Genomic DNA, 20,543 nt, shown 5'->3' with positions numbered 1-20,543 from the left:
TGTGTGTGTGTGTGTGTGTGTGTGTGTGTGTGTGTGTGTGTACTGCAGGAATGCAGCCGGTCCTGTACTCAGTAAAAGAAGCCCTGGAAGGTAGACCACACTGGATCAGTACTGGAACGGAAATTTGTTATTTCAGGTATGAAAACATTTTACATATTTTTCATTAATTAGAGAGATGTTGGAAATCCAAGTGTTGGAGAGTAGCTTTAGCAGGCTGCTGAAGGCAGGTCAGACCTCGAAAAATTTAATTAGGGGCAAAAAGACACACAGGTTTGAAACTTGTGTAAATTAGTCATAGGTCAAGCACAGAACTGTGTGTGATTCTCCAATAGATACTTCAAATGAAGAAGTTCATTCATTAAAACCCCCCACTGAGACTAACTGTAACTGACAGCTGATTTCAGCTGTTCAAAACAGATGTTAGCAGTAGCAATTACCAGAGGCCTATCCATCCAAAGAGACAACCATTCACTCTCAATCTAGAAGCAGCAATTAACCTACCATGCATGTCTTTGGGAGCAAGCCAGAGTGCCCAGAGCAAAGATGCAATCTCTGCACAGAAAGGCCCAAGACTAGATTCAAACCCAGGATATTTTTGCTTTGACACAGCAGTCCCAATCGCTGCACCATTGTATAGTTTTACTTGGAAGCAGCAGTATGTGCAAAATACATTCCTCACATTTATCTTGTCATGTTAAAAATCCAAAATAAGGCCACATGTTTTATTTAAACACAGAAGAATTTCTCTCATACCCCCATCTCTGTTTTACCAGCTTCAGGCACACTGACCTCACTAGAAAAACAGTCAATAGCACCATCTGGTGGACTGGGGAAAAAACCTCCCAAAACATTATATTTTTGTACGTGTGCTATAATACTACCTACTGTTCGACTATGTTGTATCAGTTCCCCTGATTTAGATAGTCTACATATAACAAAACATTTTTTTTCTCAATTTTCTCCAACAGAAACAACTTTTGTCCAGCACAGGGCAGAAGGAGAACTACCTTTTACACCCTGACCTTTACCATCACCTTCAAACACAGTGAGGATGTCTGCTACCTGGCCTACCATTATCCCTACACATATTCTGCTCTGATGGTATTTTTTTTCATATAATAATCCCGTTTATTTACTTTGGTCAGAGTTTAAACTTAATGTTTTTGTAGAATGTTTATAACCCTATCACAAATAAATCTGTGAAGCTGTGTAAAAGTGTAAACAAACTATGATGAGTTTCAAATCATACAAGTCTCAGTTAAATAATACAGTATAATTCACACTTCTATGTACTAGCATATGTAAAAGTGTGACATATATAGTGTGAAAAATCAAGAATCCAATTAAGTTCATGAACATTAAATCATAAAAGTGACATGTTATAGTCACAAAGAAATACTTCAACACCTTTTTTTGTTTGTTTGATTTTGATGATTATAGCATATTACCCACATCACTCAAAGCCTGAATATCTATAAAGTCTGTCAGCTGATGGACTCTTGTAGTGCCTTAAGATCTCCTATAATGACTTGATAAAACAGAGGACCAAAACCAGCCGATGACATGGCACCTTATATCACCTTAAACTGCAGAAATTTCACACTGGACTTCAAACGTTTTGGATCCTGTGTCTGTCCGTGCTTCCTCCAGACTCTAGGACCTTGATTTTCTAAATGAAATGCAAGTTTTACTTTCATCTGAAAAGACAACAGTTGAGTTCTTTCTCTGGCTCAAGAGTTTCTTGATATTGTGACATCTGCTGTCCCTGTCGAGAACATTTCTGTTCATGGTGGTCTTGATACTCTGACACCAGCTTCAGTCCACTTCTCGGGAAGCTTGTTAATAGACAGTTCAAGGCTGCAGTCATCCCTGTTGCTTGTGCATCCTTTCGAGGCACACTTTCCCCCTCCACTCAACCTTTGGCCGATAAGCTGCCAGTCTTTTCAATAGTAGCTCACCTTTCTTGTGGAATTTGTTGATAATTGTTATCTGGACTGTATGTATCTCACTCTAATCTTTGTGTACAGATATCGATACACATGTTGGGAAAAGCTGCATCAAGCCACGCAGATGACACAGTTAAATAATTTCAAATGTGAATCCATCTCTGTTATTTTAACAGCGACCATAAGCCCCATAACTATAACCTGAACATATTTTATAATATTTTATATTACAAAGACAGATGAGATGGTTACTAAGAACTCTTTTATTACCAGAAAAATCTTTATTTTTTGTTTTCTTTATATTTTAGATCATGCGCTGCCATCTGAGATGTCACAAGCAGGCTAAGTCAATATAAAATCTCTTCTTTCAGCTGCTCCCTTTAGGGGTCACCACAGCAGATCATCTGCCCCCATCTCATCCTATCATAGTATCCTCCTCTGCCAGACCAACCCCCTGCATATTCTTCACTACATCCATGAATCTTTCAGTTTGGCAGCTCCATTTTCAGCATCTTTTATCCAGTATATATATTTACTAGTTCTCCTCTGCACATGTCCTGATCATCTCAGCCTTTACTCTCTAACTTTGTCTCCACCTGAGCTGTCCCTCTGATGTAATCATTTCAAATCCTATATCTTCTTGTCATTCCCAATGAAAGTCTTAACAGCTTCAGCTCTGCCTCTCTGTACATCATAGCAGGTCTCACTACCTTCTTGTAAATCTTGCCTTTCTCTCTTGCTGCTGCTTCTTTCACAAATTACCTCCGATACTCATTTCCACTTACTCCACCCTGCCTTGACTCCCTTCTTCACCTCTCATGTACTGTCCGGTACTTTGGATGATTGACCTCATTTAAATTATTCGGCGTTCACTACCTCAGCTCAGCTCCCTCTTATTCACACACATGCATTCGGTCTTCTGGCTTCTAATGTCTTTCATTCGTTCTCTCTCCAGTACATACCTCCACCTCTCCAGGTTCTCCATATGCTCCTTATAGATCCCATGTCATCTGCAAACATCAGAGTCCACTCCTGCCTGATTTCACAAGTCAACCTGTCCATCATGACAGAAAACGAGAAGGGGCTCAGACCAGATCCCTGACCAAATCCCACCCCCAACAGCTTTATCCCCTGTAGTTACTACAGTTCTGCACCACACTCTTGTTCTGGAAAAACTGATCAATATGAAGCAGAAAATGTAATTTTATAGGTTCTATGTGAAGTTGGTTTATAAAGACTATTTTGTCTCAGACGACAAACATGAATTTTGAGTTTTTTAAGCTATGAGCAGTTCAGACGTGCAATCACTGTTTTTATGTGCACCCTTGTTCACCCTCATTTGCATCCCCTCCTATGTCATCTTGTTATTCAGGCTATGGTAAATCAGCTTTTTTATATTTAAACCTTTTTTAAAAAACTTTGTCTGCATTTGGGTCTTCCCTACCACAACTGAATTACTATTTTAGCTCTATTCTCTAAACCTCTGGGGGAAAATGTAACTCAATAAATAAGTACAATGTCTAAGTCTAATGTAAAAACAATGCAGTATAGATTTTGTACATCTTTTTATACATCATTTTCTTAAATGGCTGGCTGTGGAGTGCTTACTCTTTCTGTTGCTTTTCAACATACTGCACAACTTGCTCTGTGTTTTTCCCTCCACAGCTGCTATATAGTGAGGAAGGTTAATCACCAGATGCATGTCAGGTGTGTCATCCTCCCTAGCTGGCACCACACCTTTCCCTCCTGCAGTCACACCCCACTGGCACATAACTCCCACAGCCTGACTTTGGCTGGGAACCATCAAACCACCATCACCAGCAAATCTTCACATACCCTACCGAAAGTGGGAAGTTTTTCTCTCAAGTCCATAAGATACTGAATTGGATATTTACTAGGACTTGGCACTTTCTCCTAGTTTTCTTTAAGTAGGTCAAAAATCCTGAACTGTAGTTCAAAGGGAGAAAATCCTGTCAAGGACCGGGGCACCCAATACAGGATCAAACCACTGGTCGCAACTGGTTTTAATGTCACTAATGAAATTTGCAATACTGTATTTTAATCCTCTTCAAACCCTCAACCTGATCATCAATCTGTGGAGGAAACAAATGTGAAACATTAAATACAGTTCTTTCACCAGGCATGATATGAATGACATGCCCTGAGCCATCAAAACTGATGCAGGATATGACCAACTTGAGCTGCTGTGTTTGGAGGGAACAAAATGCAGACCCAAAGAACACAATCCCCACAGTCAATCATGGTGGAAATATTATGCTTTGGAATAGTTTTTCTGCTAAGGGTCCAAGGTCATGTATCATAAAAGTGTAGACGAGAACCTCCTTTCCTTCAGCCAGAACACTGAAGAGGAGTTGTGGATGGGTCTTTCAGCATGACATGAACCAAAACATATCACCAATCAAATATCCAATAATTATTTTCCCCCACTGTACAAAATTAGCTGTAATTCTTAAGTAGTTAAGGTAATACTCTTGTTAAACCCTTTGAATTAAATTTGAAAGTCTGAATTTCAAAAACATCTTGATTGTTTGACTTCAGCTCCGCTCTGGTGGTGTACAGAGGCAGAATTACAAGAGAAATATATCTGTTTTATAAATAATTAGAGACCTAAGTATATATTTGTTATTTTTGTCAGGCTCACTTGAAAATACTGCAGAAATCAGTGGATCCGGCCAAGGTGTTTTTCAAGCAGCAGACTCTTTGTAGCACTTTGGCTGGAAACTCCTGTCCAATAGTTACCATCACTGCCTGTCCAGTCAGCAGAAGGTGGAAAGACCTGCACCAGATGCGTAAGTAGTGCTTTGTAGTCCAGGAACTACTCATGTCAGGGGTACTTACGTGTTTACACAGCCACATTGGAATGGTAGAGAGACTGGTACTTATGAAGGACCTTTCTATTCAATTTGAGCACTCAAATAACTTTGTGTCATTCACACAGTCACACATTCATAACAGATTCTTCAATTTCATGGTGAACACATGAAATTGTCAACCTCACTCACTAACCCTATATGCGTGGAGAAATGTTTACATTTTTTCACATATAATTATCACTAGAAAATATTGTTATTTTCAGTTGTTAGACTCAGACTCTAAGATGCATATGTATACTGTCATGTTTCTCTACATGAGAACATATTGGAGCAGCTTTGGGCCCTCTGTGCAGAGTTTGAACATTCTCCCTGTATCTGTCTGGGTTCTCTCCAGGTACTCCGCCTTCCTCCCAAAAACATGCAGTTAGTGGATTAATTGGTGACTCTAAATTGCCCATAGATGTGCAGAGTAGGCATTCTAACTTTTTACAGAAGAGAGTCATTGCCTCAGACTTATAAGTGATAATTCTCATTACTACTGCTTCATACTTTGCTGCAAACTGCTCCAGTGGAGGTCACCTACTGATGAAGCCAGAAGAATCACCAAATGTCTTCTTCAATTAAATTTTATTTATGTAGCGCCAAACCACAACAGTCACTTCAAGGCACTTTATCTTGTAAAGATCCTAGAATAGTACAGAGAAAGCACAAACAGTCAGACTAACTCCTATGAAAAAGCACTATGGCAACAGTGTGAAAGGAAAAATCTGTTTAAACAGTGAGAAACCTCCAGCAGAACCAGGCTCAGGAAGGGGCAGTCATCTGTCACGACCAGTTGGGAGTGAAGGGAGATGGACAGGACAAATAAAAGAAAGAAAAAGCACTGTAAAAGAGAGCCAGAGATTAATTAATCATTAAATGCAGAGTTATGTATGAAGACATGGGGAGTAAAAAGAGGTGAGTAAAGAAGAAACACTCTTACTGCAGTGTAACTAAGGGAGAATTCACACTCACCTGATCTAGACTGAACTGTAACCAAAGGAAGGTTTTAAGCCTAGTCTTGAAAGTAGAGAGGGTGTCTGAATCCCAACTGGGAGCTGATTACATAAAAAGCTCAAGGCTCTGCCTCCCATTCTGCTTTGAAAGACCTTAGGAATCACATATTCCTAGGGTATTGTATCATCCAGGTCTTTATGTCTTTAAGGCATTTCTGCAGTTTAATTGATGTGTCTCATCTGGCTTCATGAATAGACAAAGCTACACTACTAGCCAAAAGTTTGGACACACATTCTCAATTAATGTTTTTTCTTTATTTTACTACTTTCTACATTGTAGATACAAACTGAAGGCATCAAATATATGAAGCAAGATATATGGAATTATGTAGCAAACAAAAAAGGATAAATAGCTCTAAATATGATAAGTTAGATTCCTCAAAGTATCCACCCTTTGCCTTGTTGACAGAGCTGCACACCCTTCTCTTCTCTCAATGAGCTCCATGATGTAGTCACCAGGTGTGTCTTGTCAGGGTTCATTTGTGGAATTTTCTTGACTTCTTAATGGGGTTGGCTCCATCAGTTGTGTTGTGCAGAAGTCAGGTTGGTACACAGCTGACAGCCCTATTTGACAACTGCTAGAATTCATATTATGGCATGAACCAGTCAGCTAAGTAAAGAGAAACAACAGTCCATCATTACTTTAAGAACTGACGGTCAGTCAGTCTGGAAAACTGCTAAGAAACTGCTACTATGGAAACGAAACAAGCAGAAGAGATTTGTTTGGGCCAAGAAACACAAGAAATGGGCATCAGACCAGTGGGAATCTGTGCTTTGGTCTGATGAGTCCACATTTGAGATCTTTTGGTTCCATTGGCAGTGTGATGCAAAAAAAGTGAACAGATGGTCTCTACATTCATGGTTCCCCACTGTGAATCATGGAAGAGGAGGATGTGTGATGGTGTGGCAGAACCACAGCATCCTGCAGCGACTCAGGACAGTGACCCCAACACGCACCTCCAGGCTGTGTAAGAGCCTTTTGAAGAAGAAGGAGAGTGATGGAGCGCTGCACCAGATCGCCTGGCTTCCACAGACCTAAACACAATTGTGATGGTTCAGCACAGTACTTCTAATTCCCCTGGCTTCTGACCTTCTTTTCACTCTAAAAGCAAACATTGCATCTGTAGTGCCATAATGCTCCTCACTAATTGTCACCTCTTTTTAGCTTAGCTTCAACAAGTCTTTGCCATATCTTTATGGCATAGCTCATTTTTTGTAGTCAATGCAGCTCACATCATCGTTGTTCTAGCATTCTTGGTGGTGCACAGGTTGGTCAGTCTGGTGTTGCAGTCTCAGGCGACTGCTCTATCTGCTGGTAGCTGGTGTTTTGCCCCTATGGTATTCCTGCCGATTCCTTGGCACATACGACCCATATCCACAATGAGTGACAGGTTAACTTAAGAAAGCACCAGCAATAAGAAAAATGCTCCAAAAGCACACAAAACACAACGGAAATAGAAAAATTGAAAACGGAAATAGGAAAGAAAAGATGTGAGGTAAGAAAAGATGAGAGGTAAGTGTGTTAGCTTAACTATTAGCCTAAAAAAATCCGTCATCAGTATTATATGAATCATGAGATTAAAACACACTTACCGAGCATGTTTTGGTTCCTGCAACTGGTCCGTCGGGTTATTGTCTCCCCAGTCACTTCCCTTGTGCTTTTGGAAATCTGTTTTTTCCTATTTCCATTTTCGTTTTTCCTATTTCTGTTGTGTTTTGTGTGCTTTTGCAGCATTTTTCTTATTGCTGGTGTTTTCTTAAGTTGCAGTCAGTTTGGCCTCTCAGGGCCACCGTATAAATTGGATCAAAACACTATACAGCTCTCCAAATGTGTCTGTCAGGACAAATGATCTTAAGATGATCTAAGATAAGCCTATATGCTGATGATACATTACTTTCCTTGGGAACACAAACCTCTCTTCTGAAGACAATCAGACTCACTGCTAAAATCCCATTCATATCAGACTACTCTGCTAACTGGAGTAAATTGACATTTCTGCCCCTAAATTGTAAATTTGTAAATTTCAGAACACCTCCACCACTACACTACAGTTGGGTAACATTAATTATCTTCATGAATAAAAAAAACCTGTTTGTATTACTCAATGTAGAAATGTACTTCTAGATCACATTAGTTTGTAGAAAATGCATGCCTCTTTAAAAATTTAATTGGATGAATTTATTTCTCTCTGATCTCTCTGATCAATTCCAGTGCTTAGTTGGCGTTGGTCGACTGTAGTCACATCTCCCTGTGTGTCTTGCACGTGGCTGGTGGTGGACACGGGGTCAGTGGAAGTCTGACAGTCTCCTGCGGGGTTCGGTTGGTGTTTTGGGGCATTGGTGTGTCTGCCTTGATTGCTGGTGAAGGTGGGTGGCTGGGGTGGGTGCAGGTGCTGTCTTGCAGTCTTGAGATGTGGAGAAGGTCCAGGTCTGGGGACTGGGGCCCTAGTTCCCAGGAATGCCCATTCTGGTTGGTTCCTGGTTGTTCCACCATATGGGGTGGGTTGGCCCACATCTAGATGTCCAGTCCAGGTGGACTAGCCTTTGTGGTGGTGATGATGGGTGCTGGCTTATGGTGCGGCATTGCCCTGGGTTGCAGTTGACACAGGTCTGCTCTTCATCACTCTGTAGCATGATGTAGCATAGGCCACAGTTGGTAGGGCCATTGATGTGGCTTTGCTGAGTGTGCTGTGCTGCCATCCGCTGTCTCATGTCACATATCCTCCCTCAATTTTAATAACATCTGTGAGCTGTCAGCTTTCAGCCCTGATGGTGTGTCCGTGCCATTGGGTGAGAAAGCTGACACCTCACTGATCCTGATGCGGCGGGTCAGCGCTTTGTGTTTATGTCTTTGTGCAGAATCCGTGTACCTGCTCTCATTTACTGTTTTAGCTGTTTGGTGGTTGTCGAAATTTTGTGAGGTTTAACCTGAGATTCTGGTATTTCGGGCAAAACACATTTATATTTAAAAAGCGATTCAGGATTTTAATGAATCGATATCGCGTAATTCAAGCTAGAATCGATTTTAATCGGAAAATCAATAATCAAAACCCACCCCTACCACTACTCCATTTCTCTTCCTGTCTTCCAACCAACAGTTGGACTCCACCTTCACTCCATCATATCAGCCACCTTTCTCACTTTACCAGTTATAGCCCGTACTCTCACCTCCAGACTCCAGCACCAGTTGTACTGTTTAGTTCACAGATCTGTTTGCTTGCTCTTTGTAGATCTTTCACATTAAAGTCACAGACACTCAGCTTGTTAACTGTATGTTAATTACGACTGTTCCACAGCAGTTGTAATCGGCTTCTGGGTCTCACCATCTTTGACTAAAGCTAAAGATTTTGTTAAACTAAAAATCTGATCTGGATAACTATGTTATCCTGATAGACATTATTAGTTGGTTTTAGATGTGAGCCATTAACATGCCTTGTTACATAGCATTTTTCTAATCTGCTTTAATACGTTGTACTTTATAAAAATGCTTGAAACGAGACCCAGTAAGTGGTTACAGAAAGAGGGTGATAGATTGCCAGAAGCAGAAAGAACAAGACAATGCTAGTGGCCAGACCTCATACAGGCTACACCCAGGGGAAGATGCTTGATGTCTAGAAACTAACTTCCTTGTTCAATATGTTATATCATTAGGCAAACTGATGATTGTGTAATAATAATTTTCCTAGGTAATCGCCCCTATATTGTACTGACCAGCCGTGTGCATCCTGGTGAGTCCAATGCCAGCTGGGTGATGAAGGGCACTTTGGAGTTTCTGTGCAGCAATGACCTGGTGGCCCAGAGTCTCAGGGAGGCCTTCGTCTTTAAGGTCATCCCCATGCTCAACCCAGATGGAGTCATCAATGGCACGTGAGTGAGGAGCAGGAACATTGTTGGAATGGTTAAAAAAATTATATAATATACACTTTTACTTTACTTGAAACATGTAAGGAAACAATGCCCTTGGCTGCACTTACACTAGGCTTCTTAATAATGAAATGCTGCAGGTAGCATATGCTAATGTAACTACAATACAATATTACAATAACATTCACTGTTGATATAATTTTTGTCATTTTTGTGCTTTATGAGTTATTGACAGTTTGAACATTCTCATAATTTTACCTCTGAAATCCACTGTGGTGGTGTACAAACAGTTCTGATGCAATTGAAAAGCACACACTTTCAGCTTTAATTGAAAGGATTTAAGAAAAATATGGCATTAACTGTTCAAGAAATATATCAAGTTCTATACAAAAACTTTAATTTTCAGAGACGCAAAACACATTTCAAAATGAGGACCAAAGAAATGAAGCAAGGAGTGAAGGAGGTAAAAAAAAAAAAAATCTATCAGAAATAATAACGTCTTTACTTAACCTTTACTTAACCAAATCACAGTCAGGCTACGAAGTCTGCAATCAAGGGATGCATTTATGAAAGTAAATACGAAAAAAACAAAACAAAACAGAACCCCAGATGAACTTGTGCCAGAAAGTAAGGAGGAGGAGAGAAACAGTTAATAATCTAAAACATCACATCATCTGTCAAACATGGTGGAAGCAATGTTATGGGATGGGTATGTATGGCCGCCAGTCAGCCTCGGCACTGGTGTTCATTGACTGCTGATAGAAGCAGCAGGATGAAGAGTCTACAGGACTGCACTCTGCTCACATTCAGACGAATGCTGCAACACTGATGGGACAAAGCTTCACAGTGCAGATGAATAATGATCCAAAGCAAACTGCAAAGTAACCCAACAGTTTCCTGAGTTTCCCAAGAAGCCTGGCAGAGCGTCTTGATCATACAGATATACGGTTTTGCTGAACCAGAAAGACTGTCATTAGAACATTTTGTCACGGTTCAGTGAAAAAAATACTTGAAACGAGACCCAGGAAGTGGTTACAGGAAGAGGGTGATAGATTGTCTGAAGCAGTCAGAACAAGAAAATACTACTGACTCATACCACAGGCTATACCCAAGGGAAGACACGCCAAGTCTGTATGGTTTACTAAAGATACATAAACAGGGTGTACCTTTAAGACTAATTGTCTTAAAGGTACACCCTTTAAGTTTCAGACTTATTTCTGAATTCCAAAAAGACTGTTTTCCAGATATTGCAAACGCTTGATTGCAGTTGTTGCTTCCAAGGGCGGCCCAACCAGCTATTACATTTAGGGGCAATCACTTTTTACATGGGGCCATGAAGATATCTCACCCCTCCCCAATCATAAACATCTTCATTTAGAAACTTCATTTTGTGTTTACTTGTGTTATCTTTGTCTAATATTTAAATGAGTTAAAAATAGGAAATCAGGAAAGGGGCAAACACTTTTTCAAACAACTCTAGATAAACTCAATTATAGCACTTCATAACATCCATCTCTCTCTGTCCCACCTCTCAACAACAAACAGTACTTTGCTACTGAAGGACACTATTATTCAGCCAAACAACAAGTAATGTTACAGTATTTGGTATATATCACAGATTTACCCCTCACAAATGAATTACAGTGCAAGTATTTGGTTTTTTTTGTTGTCTGTCTCCTCAGAAATCGCTGTGACCTGAACAGCAAAGATCTGAATCGTCAGTGGAGTAAACCAGACCCTCTTCTGAGTCCAACCATCTACCACACCAAAGGCTTTCTCTACTACCTCAACATTATAGGACGGACTCCAGTGGTGAGATACACATGCTGTTATGTAATGTTTTCTTTTTGAAATGTTAAGCTCTTTGGTTTTGCTAAATATCTGTCCTGCATGTTTGACACACTTTCACACATTAGTTAATCTACATACATTAGATCCAAAAATTATTCACAGCTTTATTAAAAATTCTAATCAAAAATGCGTTGTAAAATGTACCATACAAAAAAAAGATGTGCGTAAGTATTCGCAGCCTTTCAGTTCTTGTCTTGGAAATTCTGAATTTGTCGTTTAAGTATTAGGCTGTAATATCTAAACAGTGAACACTTCAGTTGAACCCGTTAAATTAAAACCACAAGTCTGTACTTTAATCACACATTAATTGTTTGATTTAAAATGCACTGTTTGGTTTCATAGGCAAAATCACAAATCAAAATATTTTATTGTCCAAATGCACAAGCTCTTTCTTTCTTCATATTTACTAGGTTTTCTGTGACTACCATGGCCACTCTCGAAAAAAGAATGTGTTCCTGTATGGCTGCAGCATTAAGGAGACTCTCTGGCAGTCTGGCTCTGCAGTTGACACTGTAGGATTGAAAGAGGATCCTGGATATAGGGTAAGAAAAGCACACACACAAAGCCAAGCAGGCCATAGGGGTTTCTGTTTTTGTTCTACTCGTTCACCAGCAGCAGTATTTCAAATTCTGAAACCAGATAAAATGTTTTGTTCCTCTCCATCTCTCTCTCTCACTGTCTTTATCATTCTCATCGCCTTTCTAGACCATTCCAAAGACCTTGGATCGTATCGCGCCGACCTTTTCTTTCAACAGCTGCAACTTTTTGGTAAAAGTTACAATACTAATAATAATTCTCATTTTGAAAATCACTGCATATAATAAATCCACAGCGTAGTTGTCAGTACAACTAAATACAACTACTAATTAATTCATATTGTTATCCTTCTCAGTATTGTAAGCAAAGTTGTCCTTGTTGTCACTGTTAACTTCTTTATTATTAACACTGTCAGTTGTATAAAATAAATATCTCTGCCTGGAACAGCAGGTTAAATAAAGCATTATCTCAGCCATCTTCATGTATCATACCTCATCAACACCACTATCACTGTTATTGTCATGTAGTGTTTATATTTGTTAATGTGTGAATAGTTACATTCATTATTTTTCTTATTATATGGGCCATATTCTCTTACCTACCCTTAATTCTGATTTTAACCTGTCAGGTAGAGAAGTCTCGCTCTGCTACAGCCAGAGTGGTTGTCTGGAGGGAAATGGGAGTTCTGAGAAGTTATACTTTGGAGAATACTTACAATGGCTGCAACCAGGGAATATACAAGGTGTGTGTGTGAGAGAGAGATTGGGTGAATTAGGGTACTCTAATAGAATTACTTAATGCTACTGTGCACTTTGGCACTTTTTACCATTCATTTTGTGCCATGTGTACAGGGAGTAACTATGTGACCAGTTTAAAGCAGTTTTATACCTGTAGCTCTGTAGAGCTCCAGAGTGGCAGGGCTGGTGTTGATAAGGAGATCCTGACCATGCTGTGCCAGTAATACCTCAGTGGGTAAAGTGTTTCGCTGTCAGCCTGCACAGAATACTTTGTGTCTCTGCTCAACTTGCCTGATTTATTAGACCAGACATGGTCAGAACTGCCAGCCCCTCTTTTTTATTGTCACACCACCAAACACCATCTTCTCTACATGACAAATGTTGAACAAGGGTGGTTAGCAGAAGGAAAATCTGTTGCAATGCTGAATCACTGAATCTCATCTACTTGCTAATGTGTATTTCTCTATAAAGCCCAGGTCGTAACAGATCTCAGAGCAGCCAAAGATAACCCGTGGCACTTTCCTTCGGACGCTGCTTTCCTCTCAGTTTACCAACACAGACCAGGGGTTTATTCACAATGCGTCTGTGCAAACCACTAGAAACAAGCTGCTGATCTCTCAGCTTGCCCAGCTCCAGTAATTGTTAAGGGGTAATGGACACACCCTCAGAGAGAGAGAGAGAACTAGACTTATGAGATTGAAATATGTTTTCAGGGACAATAGCTGACTGCGGCCGCAAGATAGCAATAATGTAAAGGCTGGATGCACATATTAATTGACAGGTCTTTATGGGAGCACTGTCATTGGTTCACACTTGTATGCAACTTTGTTTTGTTCTTGATGTTTTTGTTTTTTGGAGCACAAGTTCCTTTTGAGCTGGACAAAACAGAATGTAATGATATGCAAATTTCATAAATATGGTCATTTCCCAAAGATTGAGATGTTTAGCATGTTTACCACCGGGTAGCATGATGTCTTCTTTTAACAACAGGCCATAAAAGTCTATAAACTGGGGAGAGCAGCTGCTGGACTTTTGGATGCCTCATTCTTGTCTGAGAGATGATTTTTTTTTTTTTTTATTATATGATGCTTCAAATATTTTCAAATGGATAAAGCCAGTCTGGACTGCAGGCAGGCTAGTCCAGGTCATCTGCTGTTAGTGAGCAATGCTGTTGTCACAGTATGAGGTTTAACATTGTCTTGCTGAGTCATGCAAGGACTTCCCCGAAAAAGCATCTGTTGCTAATCTTCTGGAGCCTTTCCAGATATGCAAGTTGTACAATTCTCTTAAACTATTTGGTGATTAGACTCAAATGACCCATCATAGCAGAACAGAATCCCACCAGTGATGGGACAGCACCCACCCCACACATCCACAGAAGAGCACTGAGATATAAAAAATGTGCGTAGACGAAGCTGATTTTCTTGGAAAAGGTGGGCAAAACATGACTGGGCTAGAGCAGTGATGTAAGAATTGAGTTTGGCAGCATGATAAAAAAAATGTAAAGTAAAGAATAGCTAGTAGCTGCAAACCCAGGATAGCAGGGAGATGAGTGATTACAGATCTTCCTTATTGAATTTTTGCACAAGCTTTGCTTCAGAGAATCTTTGCCTGAATAAGATGCTCTTTTCATGCCCTATTATGTTACTGACATCTTGTCAGTTGTTCCAATTTGATGTAAACTGTTCCTTCTGCTGTGCCTCAAAAGGGCACTTTTGAGTCATGTTGGTCCATCAAATTAAAAAAAAAAAGATTAGTATTTTTAATTAAATAGTAAAATGTCTCAGTTTAAGCATTTACGATATTCTCTATGCTCTATTGTGAATAAAATATGCTTTTATGAGATTTGCAGATCTCTTTTTGTTTTCATTTGACACAGCATTGTAGCTTTTATTTGGATTGGGTTTGTAAAAAATCCAGTAGCGTGTTCCTAACAAATGTCTCTCATTGGGCAGTGTGCACAAATTTTCAGGATGTATAATATACTTAACTTGGCTCAGGAGGGGAGCGTGTCTGTGTGTGTGCCTGTGTGTTGTTACAGGGGCTGCAGACAGGAACCCAGGAGCACCAGGAAATGGGGATGAAGTTCTGCCACAGTCTGTTGTCTGTAACCAAAGACACAAGGATTCTATACAGCAGGAAACTCATCAACCATATTGACCTGGACCACAACATGCTGGACCACAAGTCTCACAAGTAAGCTACCGTTCTAGTGCGGCTGTGGGTTTTCCATGTGGCAGCAGGGAGGACAGTGCTTAAACCAGGGCAGTTCGAGTGGAATTCAGGTATTTATGGGAAGAGGTGATGAACTCTTTCCCAGTTAAATTTACCCTTCATTCTAATTTGTGTTGTACGGTTATTTCATTTTTAACTTAAATTTTTATATTTCATTTTATTCCTTCCTAGTTAAATTTACCCTTTTTAATTTTCATATTTATTTCCTATCTTATTCATAGCCTTTTCTTTTTTTTCTTTAGGTCACGAGCAGTTGTCTAAGCATTTCACTGCATATCGTACTGTGTATGACTGTGTACGTGACAAATAAAAATTTGAATTTTGAATTTGAATTTGAACAGCTGCTGATGCAAAACACACCTGATGCCACTGCTGCAAGCAAGCAAGCTGTGTGTTTACACAGTGTGTTTTATGTAAAACTTACTTTGTTGTTTTTGGTGAACAAGACTTAACATGGCAATTCTTTCTTCTTTCATGCAGCTGTTTTGAAGACGATGAGCCTCCGTGTGCTGAGGAGATCGAGTACTCTGGTTGCTGTCCCACACGTAAAGGCAGTGATTTGGATTCAGACATTGACAGCAACATGGCCCATGTTGATGATGATGATGACAAAGAGCACAGTGCTCAAAAACATCAGCAAGACAGCATCAGTCAGTCTCAGCAGTCAAGCATAAAGAACCACCTGTTTCCTCCACAAACCCGGCAGCCATCCGTTGATACACCTAGTGAGAGAAGAGACTTGCGTAATGGTTTGAGGATTGCAAAATGATAAATCACAAGTTAAAAGGGTTTTTTTTTTATAATTTACTTTCTTAACGATAGTAAGAGAGCATCAGCTAATATGAGCTGTAGTCCTTTAAACACAGCAGACTGTTCTGGATGAAAATAAATACTTGGGTTTGTAATTCAAAACCAGCTTAACTAGAATGTATTACTAAAGACTGAAAATACCAGGCATGTGATCAATACTTCATAACAGACTTTAACATAAACATGTATAGCCAAGTACAGCCATGACTTAAAGACTGGCTGTTTTACTTAGACCTAAATTTTCAGGAAAGGAATCTCATAACTCCACCAGTTATGAGATGAAATGACAATAGTTTCAATGAATGATGGATTAAAACCAGTTCTTATTGAATATTTATGTATGTAAAAGGTCATCAGCATAGTCTTAATGATACTGATAACATCACCAGTGAACAAAAATGCATGCTATAACGAATGAAAAATGCAACTATAACAGTGATCTGCATTTTGTCTGTCTTTGTCATTGGGTGAAAATAATTTCGTGTTAGCCCTTTTAGTTAATATCTACAACATCAGTTTAGTGTTCCAGCATCTTATTGTGACTGGCTTTTTTCTGTCTGTACTACTGCAGGCACTACTTTGATTATTAGTAGGTAATTAGCAAACTGAAACAAACTTGATTGTTGCTGTGTAAAACTTTTAAATCAACTTAGTTGTATTAATTACATGAAATACTGGGGACTGGTACTTATCTTTCCTCTTCTGTATCTTTGCAGAAAGAACAAAAACAAAAACAGGTGAATAGGTTTAACCTGCTTGGAGGAAAGAATTCGGCATGTTTCCCAAAATGTTCTCACCAAAATGTCAAGTTCAAATGTTATGCTGTATGTTATAGACTTAAAATGTGTAAACTGTAAGGCAAGGGGTGGTATTTGGCTTCTGAGTAAATATCAGCGATTTACTTTACAATTAATATCCTGCCAAGAACACATCCTGTACACAACTCCATGTTTTATCTTTTCAAGTTTCATTACAAACAAATCTCATAAAAGGTCAAAGAAACTCTGATGACTGATGTTCCATTTATTCAGAAGAACATTAATATTGACTGTAATATTATCACAGAACTGCAACTACGCTGCCTTTACAGCAGTTGTAGTTTGTTTTGTAATCCACAAAGGCACAATACTGCTCTCAAGCGTCATGTATGAAATTATAAATGTTAACATTTTCCAGAAAGAATTTTTTTCCCCAACATTTTTTGCTTAAACAAGCCTATGCTGATGGAATCTAAAATTTCTGAAAGTACATGAGTTTTTTTTTACCCAGTAGGTTAGCCTTTTAGCCTAAATTTGTGCAAGTGTACGATAAATGATATAGTTTATACATTTATACAGTTTGGGGATTCCATGGATGGAGGATCCGAACACAGAGCACACAAGGAACACAATAAAGCCCCAAATCCAAATCTTAAATCCAAAAGTAGACATCCAAGTAAAAGCAAACAAGCAAATAACTTCAGCAAAGCTAGGGAAGGCAAAATCTAAAAATACTCCAAAGATTATAGATGAGAAGCTTGGAAGTCAGAACAAGGTAAAATAGAAAGAACATACAAGGTCTCTTTGTTTACATTGTACTGTATATACTGTACATGTTGTACTGCTGTGAGTACTCCTGCTATTTTTAACTCTTTTAACTCCATTTTGACTGCCTCCAGTCATTTTGCACCTTTAAATCACACTGGATCTTTTCCACTTTGACGAAACAATTTGAACTTTAGAATTTTATTGTGAAAAGAGGATCACCCGCAGGAAGTCAAATCAGTTGATATCCATCCATTTGAGCTCAAGTTTGAAATTGCTGATGCAAAATACAAGTGGTCAAAACTGCGCTTGCAGGAGATGAATAAGCAGCAATGCCAGAAGTGGTCAAAAAGTTTACAAGGAGATTTTTAATTTAATTATTGGTTATGGGCAAAGTTAGGTGGGAGAAGTAGAAGAAGCTTTTATCACACCTAAATCCCATTCCTCCTCCCAGCTGTGAATTCTTTTTCTGCCATGAGACAGGGCATCTCATTGCACACTGTCCCTATCTCCAGTGCAAAGAGCAAAAGTTGCCAACTTTTTTACCAAAAGGTTCTGTATTTTTGATGGGCAAAGAGGAGGCTTGTGTCCTGATTATAGTTTTGCATGATATTGGAGCCATCAGCCTGACTCTTCTGGATAGGGGAGAAGATGTTGAGCTAATAGCAATGTGGGCGGATGTCTCTCCACTCTGCAGTGGTTGGTTGCATCAGTGGAGGTGATGAGCCAGAGTAGTGGGCTGTGGTAGACTCCTTTGTCATGTGGTGCTGAAGACGTTTTTTTGTTTTTGAAGCCCTTCAGTCTCAGATGCCGTCTGACGGTTATGGGACTGCAGTCAGCACCAGTAACGGCCTTAATTTGGGTTGAGGATTGTCCAGTGTCTTGACAGACTGCCAATTGGATCCTCCGGCTCAGTGCTGATGAATTTTTCTGGGGTCTTCCACTTGACGTTTTTGTTCCATAACCCTCAGGAACATTTAAGAAATTCCAAATGACTGTCACACTGCGTCCCACCTCAGCAGCGATGGCGTGCTGCAAGCTTATGCAGTTCAACAACCCGACCACGTTCAAAAAGGGAACGTTTTTGTGCCTTTGCCATCAAAACGTCATGACAGTGTGACAGAAATTGACAATGTGGTTCTAAATTTTTGATCAGCTGTAAAACAGCCTGTTTCAGTTTAAGCATTATTTTCAATAAATTACATGCTCAAAAGACTGTTTTGTCTCACTCCCAAAATAGGATTTTTTGCCATTGATCGGGACTGTAGGATGTACTGATTTTTCTGACATGCTCTTACATATGTTCAAGACTCCGGCATAGTCAAGATACATCCCTGTTTGAATATATCCATCATATCTACATCCCAAGACCCTCAAAACGACTACCAGATGTGTGTTAGCACAAGTACAAACATCTGCTATTTCAATGTGACAGGCTGCAATTGTGCTATGTCCAAAGCATGTTCCTTGATTTGCAAAATACCATCAGAAATAAAGGGATTTTAATGCCCCCAAACTGGCTGGGACACTTGATTTTGTTGAACTAACAAACATTTTAGGAAGGTTTATGACTTTTGCATTGGAGATTTAAGAGAGTCCAAGAATTTTATTTGATTGTCTCTAATATAGTTAGGTATTCTGAGTTTTACCATAAATTGGTGACTCAACCATTTGGTAGAGACCTCTATCTAAAAAAAAAAGACGGGGTTGTTTGAACAAAAGAATAAAGATTATATTTACTGTGGCCCCAAATGAGGAAAAAATACAGTGAAAAAATGTTTTCATGTTTGTTTGTTTTTTTAGTAGATACACATATGGTATGAATTTGAAAATCCTGTCACTTTGTTCTCGAACTATCACGTTCACGAGATTGTCAGAAAACTTGACCTCTGACCTTAAGGCTGAGCTGAAGGTTTTTATAAGCTTAAAATTCATATGAGTTCAATTCAATTTTATCTACCGGTATTTAGCGCCAAATCACAGTGGATTAATTTGCTGATTAATTTCCCAGGTAACAGACTGATTGAAAATAATGAGAAATTCTAATGTCTAAATCTAAAAGAGCAGAAGTGTGAGAGTACAACAACAGCATGAACAAAAAGGTCTGAGGAACCACTGGAGCATAAATAAAAAGCAAGTGAACTTGGTTATCTTTCACCTCACAATGTGAACATAGAAATTTATCTTGGTCCACTTTTAGATCCATTTTGAAGAGGACTGTATGTAAAAACAAGATTTCAGGCTGCAAACAAGGTTTACAGTGTGCAATTTAAATGACAAACCCATGGACCCTGTTAGAGTTTGTATTGTTGATTGTCATTTATGCTTAGAAATATTTACTTATATATGCTTAGAGTTTTGTAATTAGTTGTAGATTGGTAGAGGTTTTGATCCTTGATAGTCTGCAAACTTTGTGTGTATTAGACAGCACTTTGGGAGCATGAGAGGTCATACCGTGTCTTATTGTTTTATGGTAGGATTAACGTAGTTGCGTCTGTTCTAGTCTAAGTGCTCTTTGTTTAGATGAACTGCAGGACTTCCTCACCGTGTTATCTAGGATGAACCATCTAGGGTGAGGGGGAGGCTACCCTCTTCCTGACCAAGGATGTTTGACCCTTTGATCAGCAGTACACACACACACACACACACACACACACACACACACACACACACACACACACACACACACACACACCACAGGCAAGGTACTCTTTGTGTGTATGTAGACGTCATATGTTAATGAACCTATGCATATTCATGTAACCTCAATAAAAGAACAGTGTACGGGAGACGGACGAGAGCAACTGGGGTCAAGCGAAGGAACGGTGCCTGTCCGGTTCTCTCCCGTGCACGAGAAACATGAAGAAGCTTGCCTACTTGTGTCTTGCTTTGCAGTGTAATTATATTGTCTTCAACGTTCCAGCGGATAGATTCAAGCTACAAACCTATCAACCCTATTTCAGAAAGCAGATTTTGTGAAAATTTGTGTTATTATTGCCAACAATGTTCTAACAGTGATCAATCACTGTGACAAAAAAAGACACACAAACACTGAAAATACATTTACAGGCACAATGGAGGCATACAGATGAACATACACATGAGACTGTGGTTCAGGGAATCATCTTGCACCCACAGACATCAATAATGG

The 20,543-nt window shown here is 39.4% G+C and overlaps 1 protein-coding gene across 1 annotated transcript; it reads left to right on the top strand.

Moving 5' to 3' along the window:
- Positions 1-48: 48 nt before the first annotated feature.
- LOC102306016 (cytosolic carboxypeptidase 4) lies at positions 49-19,723 on the top strand (the record flags this gene model as incomplete). Its single annotated transcript, XM_005933561.2, is given in 10 exon segments — positions 49-136; positions 969-1,101; positions 4,603-4,756; positions 9,522-9,702; positions 11,382-11,511; positions 11,961-12,092; positions 12,256-12,318; positions 12,716-12,829; positions 14,866-15,020; positions 15,540-19,723. Coding segments are annotated over 10 exon segments (1,439 nt in total), but the record flags the coding sequence as incomplete, so codon positions are not given.
- Between the last annotated feature and the right edge of the window lie 820 nt (positions 19,724-20,543).

The sequence above is a fragment of the Haplochromis burtoni genome, unplaced genomic scaffold (assembly GCF_018398535.1).
Source record: "Haplochromis burtoni strain Fernald_Lab_line unplaced genomic scaffold, NCSU_Asbu1 Contig_169, whole genome shotgun sequence".
NCBI classification, from domain to species: Eukaryota; Metazoa; Chordata; class Actinopteri; order Cichliformes; family Cichlidae; genus Haplochromis; species Haplochromis burtoni.
The sequence above is the reverse complement of the archived record's forward strand: the minus strand, read 5'-3'. Positions and strand labels throughout refer to the sequence as shown.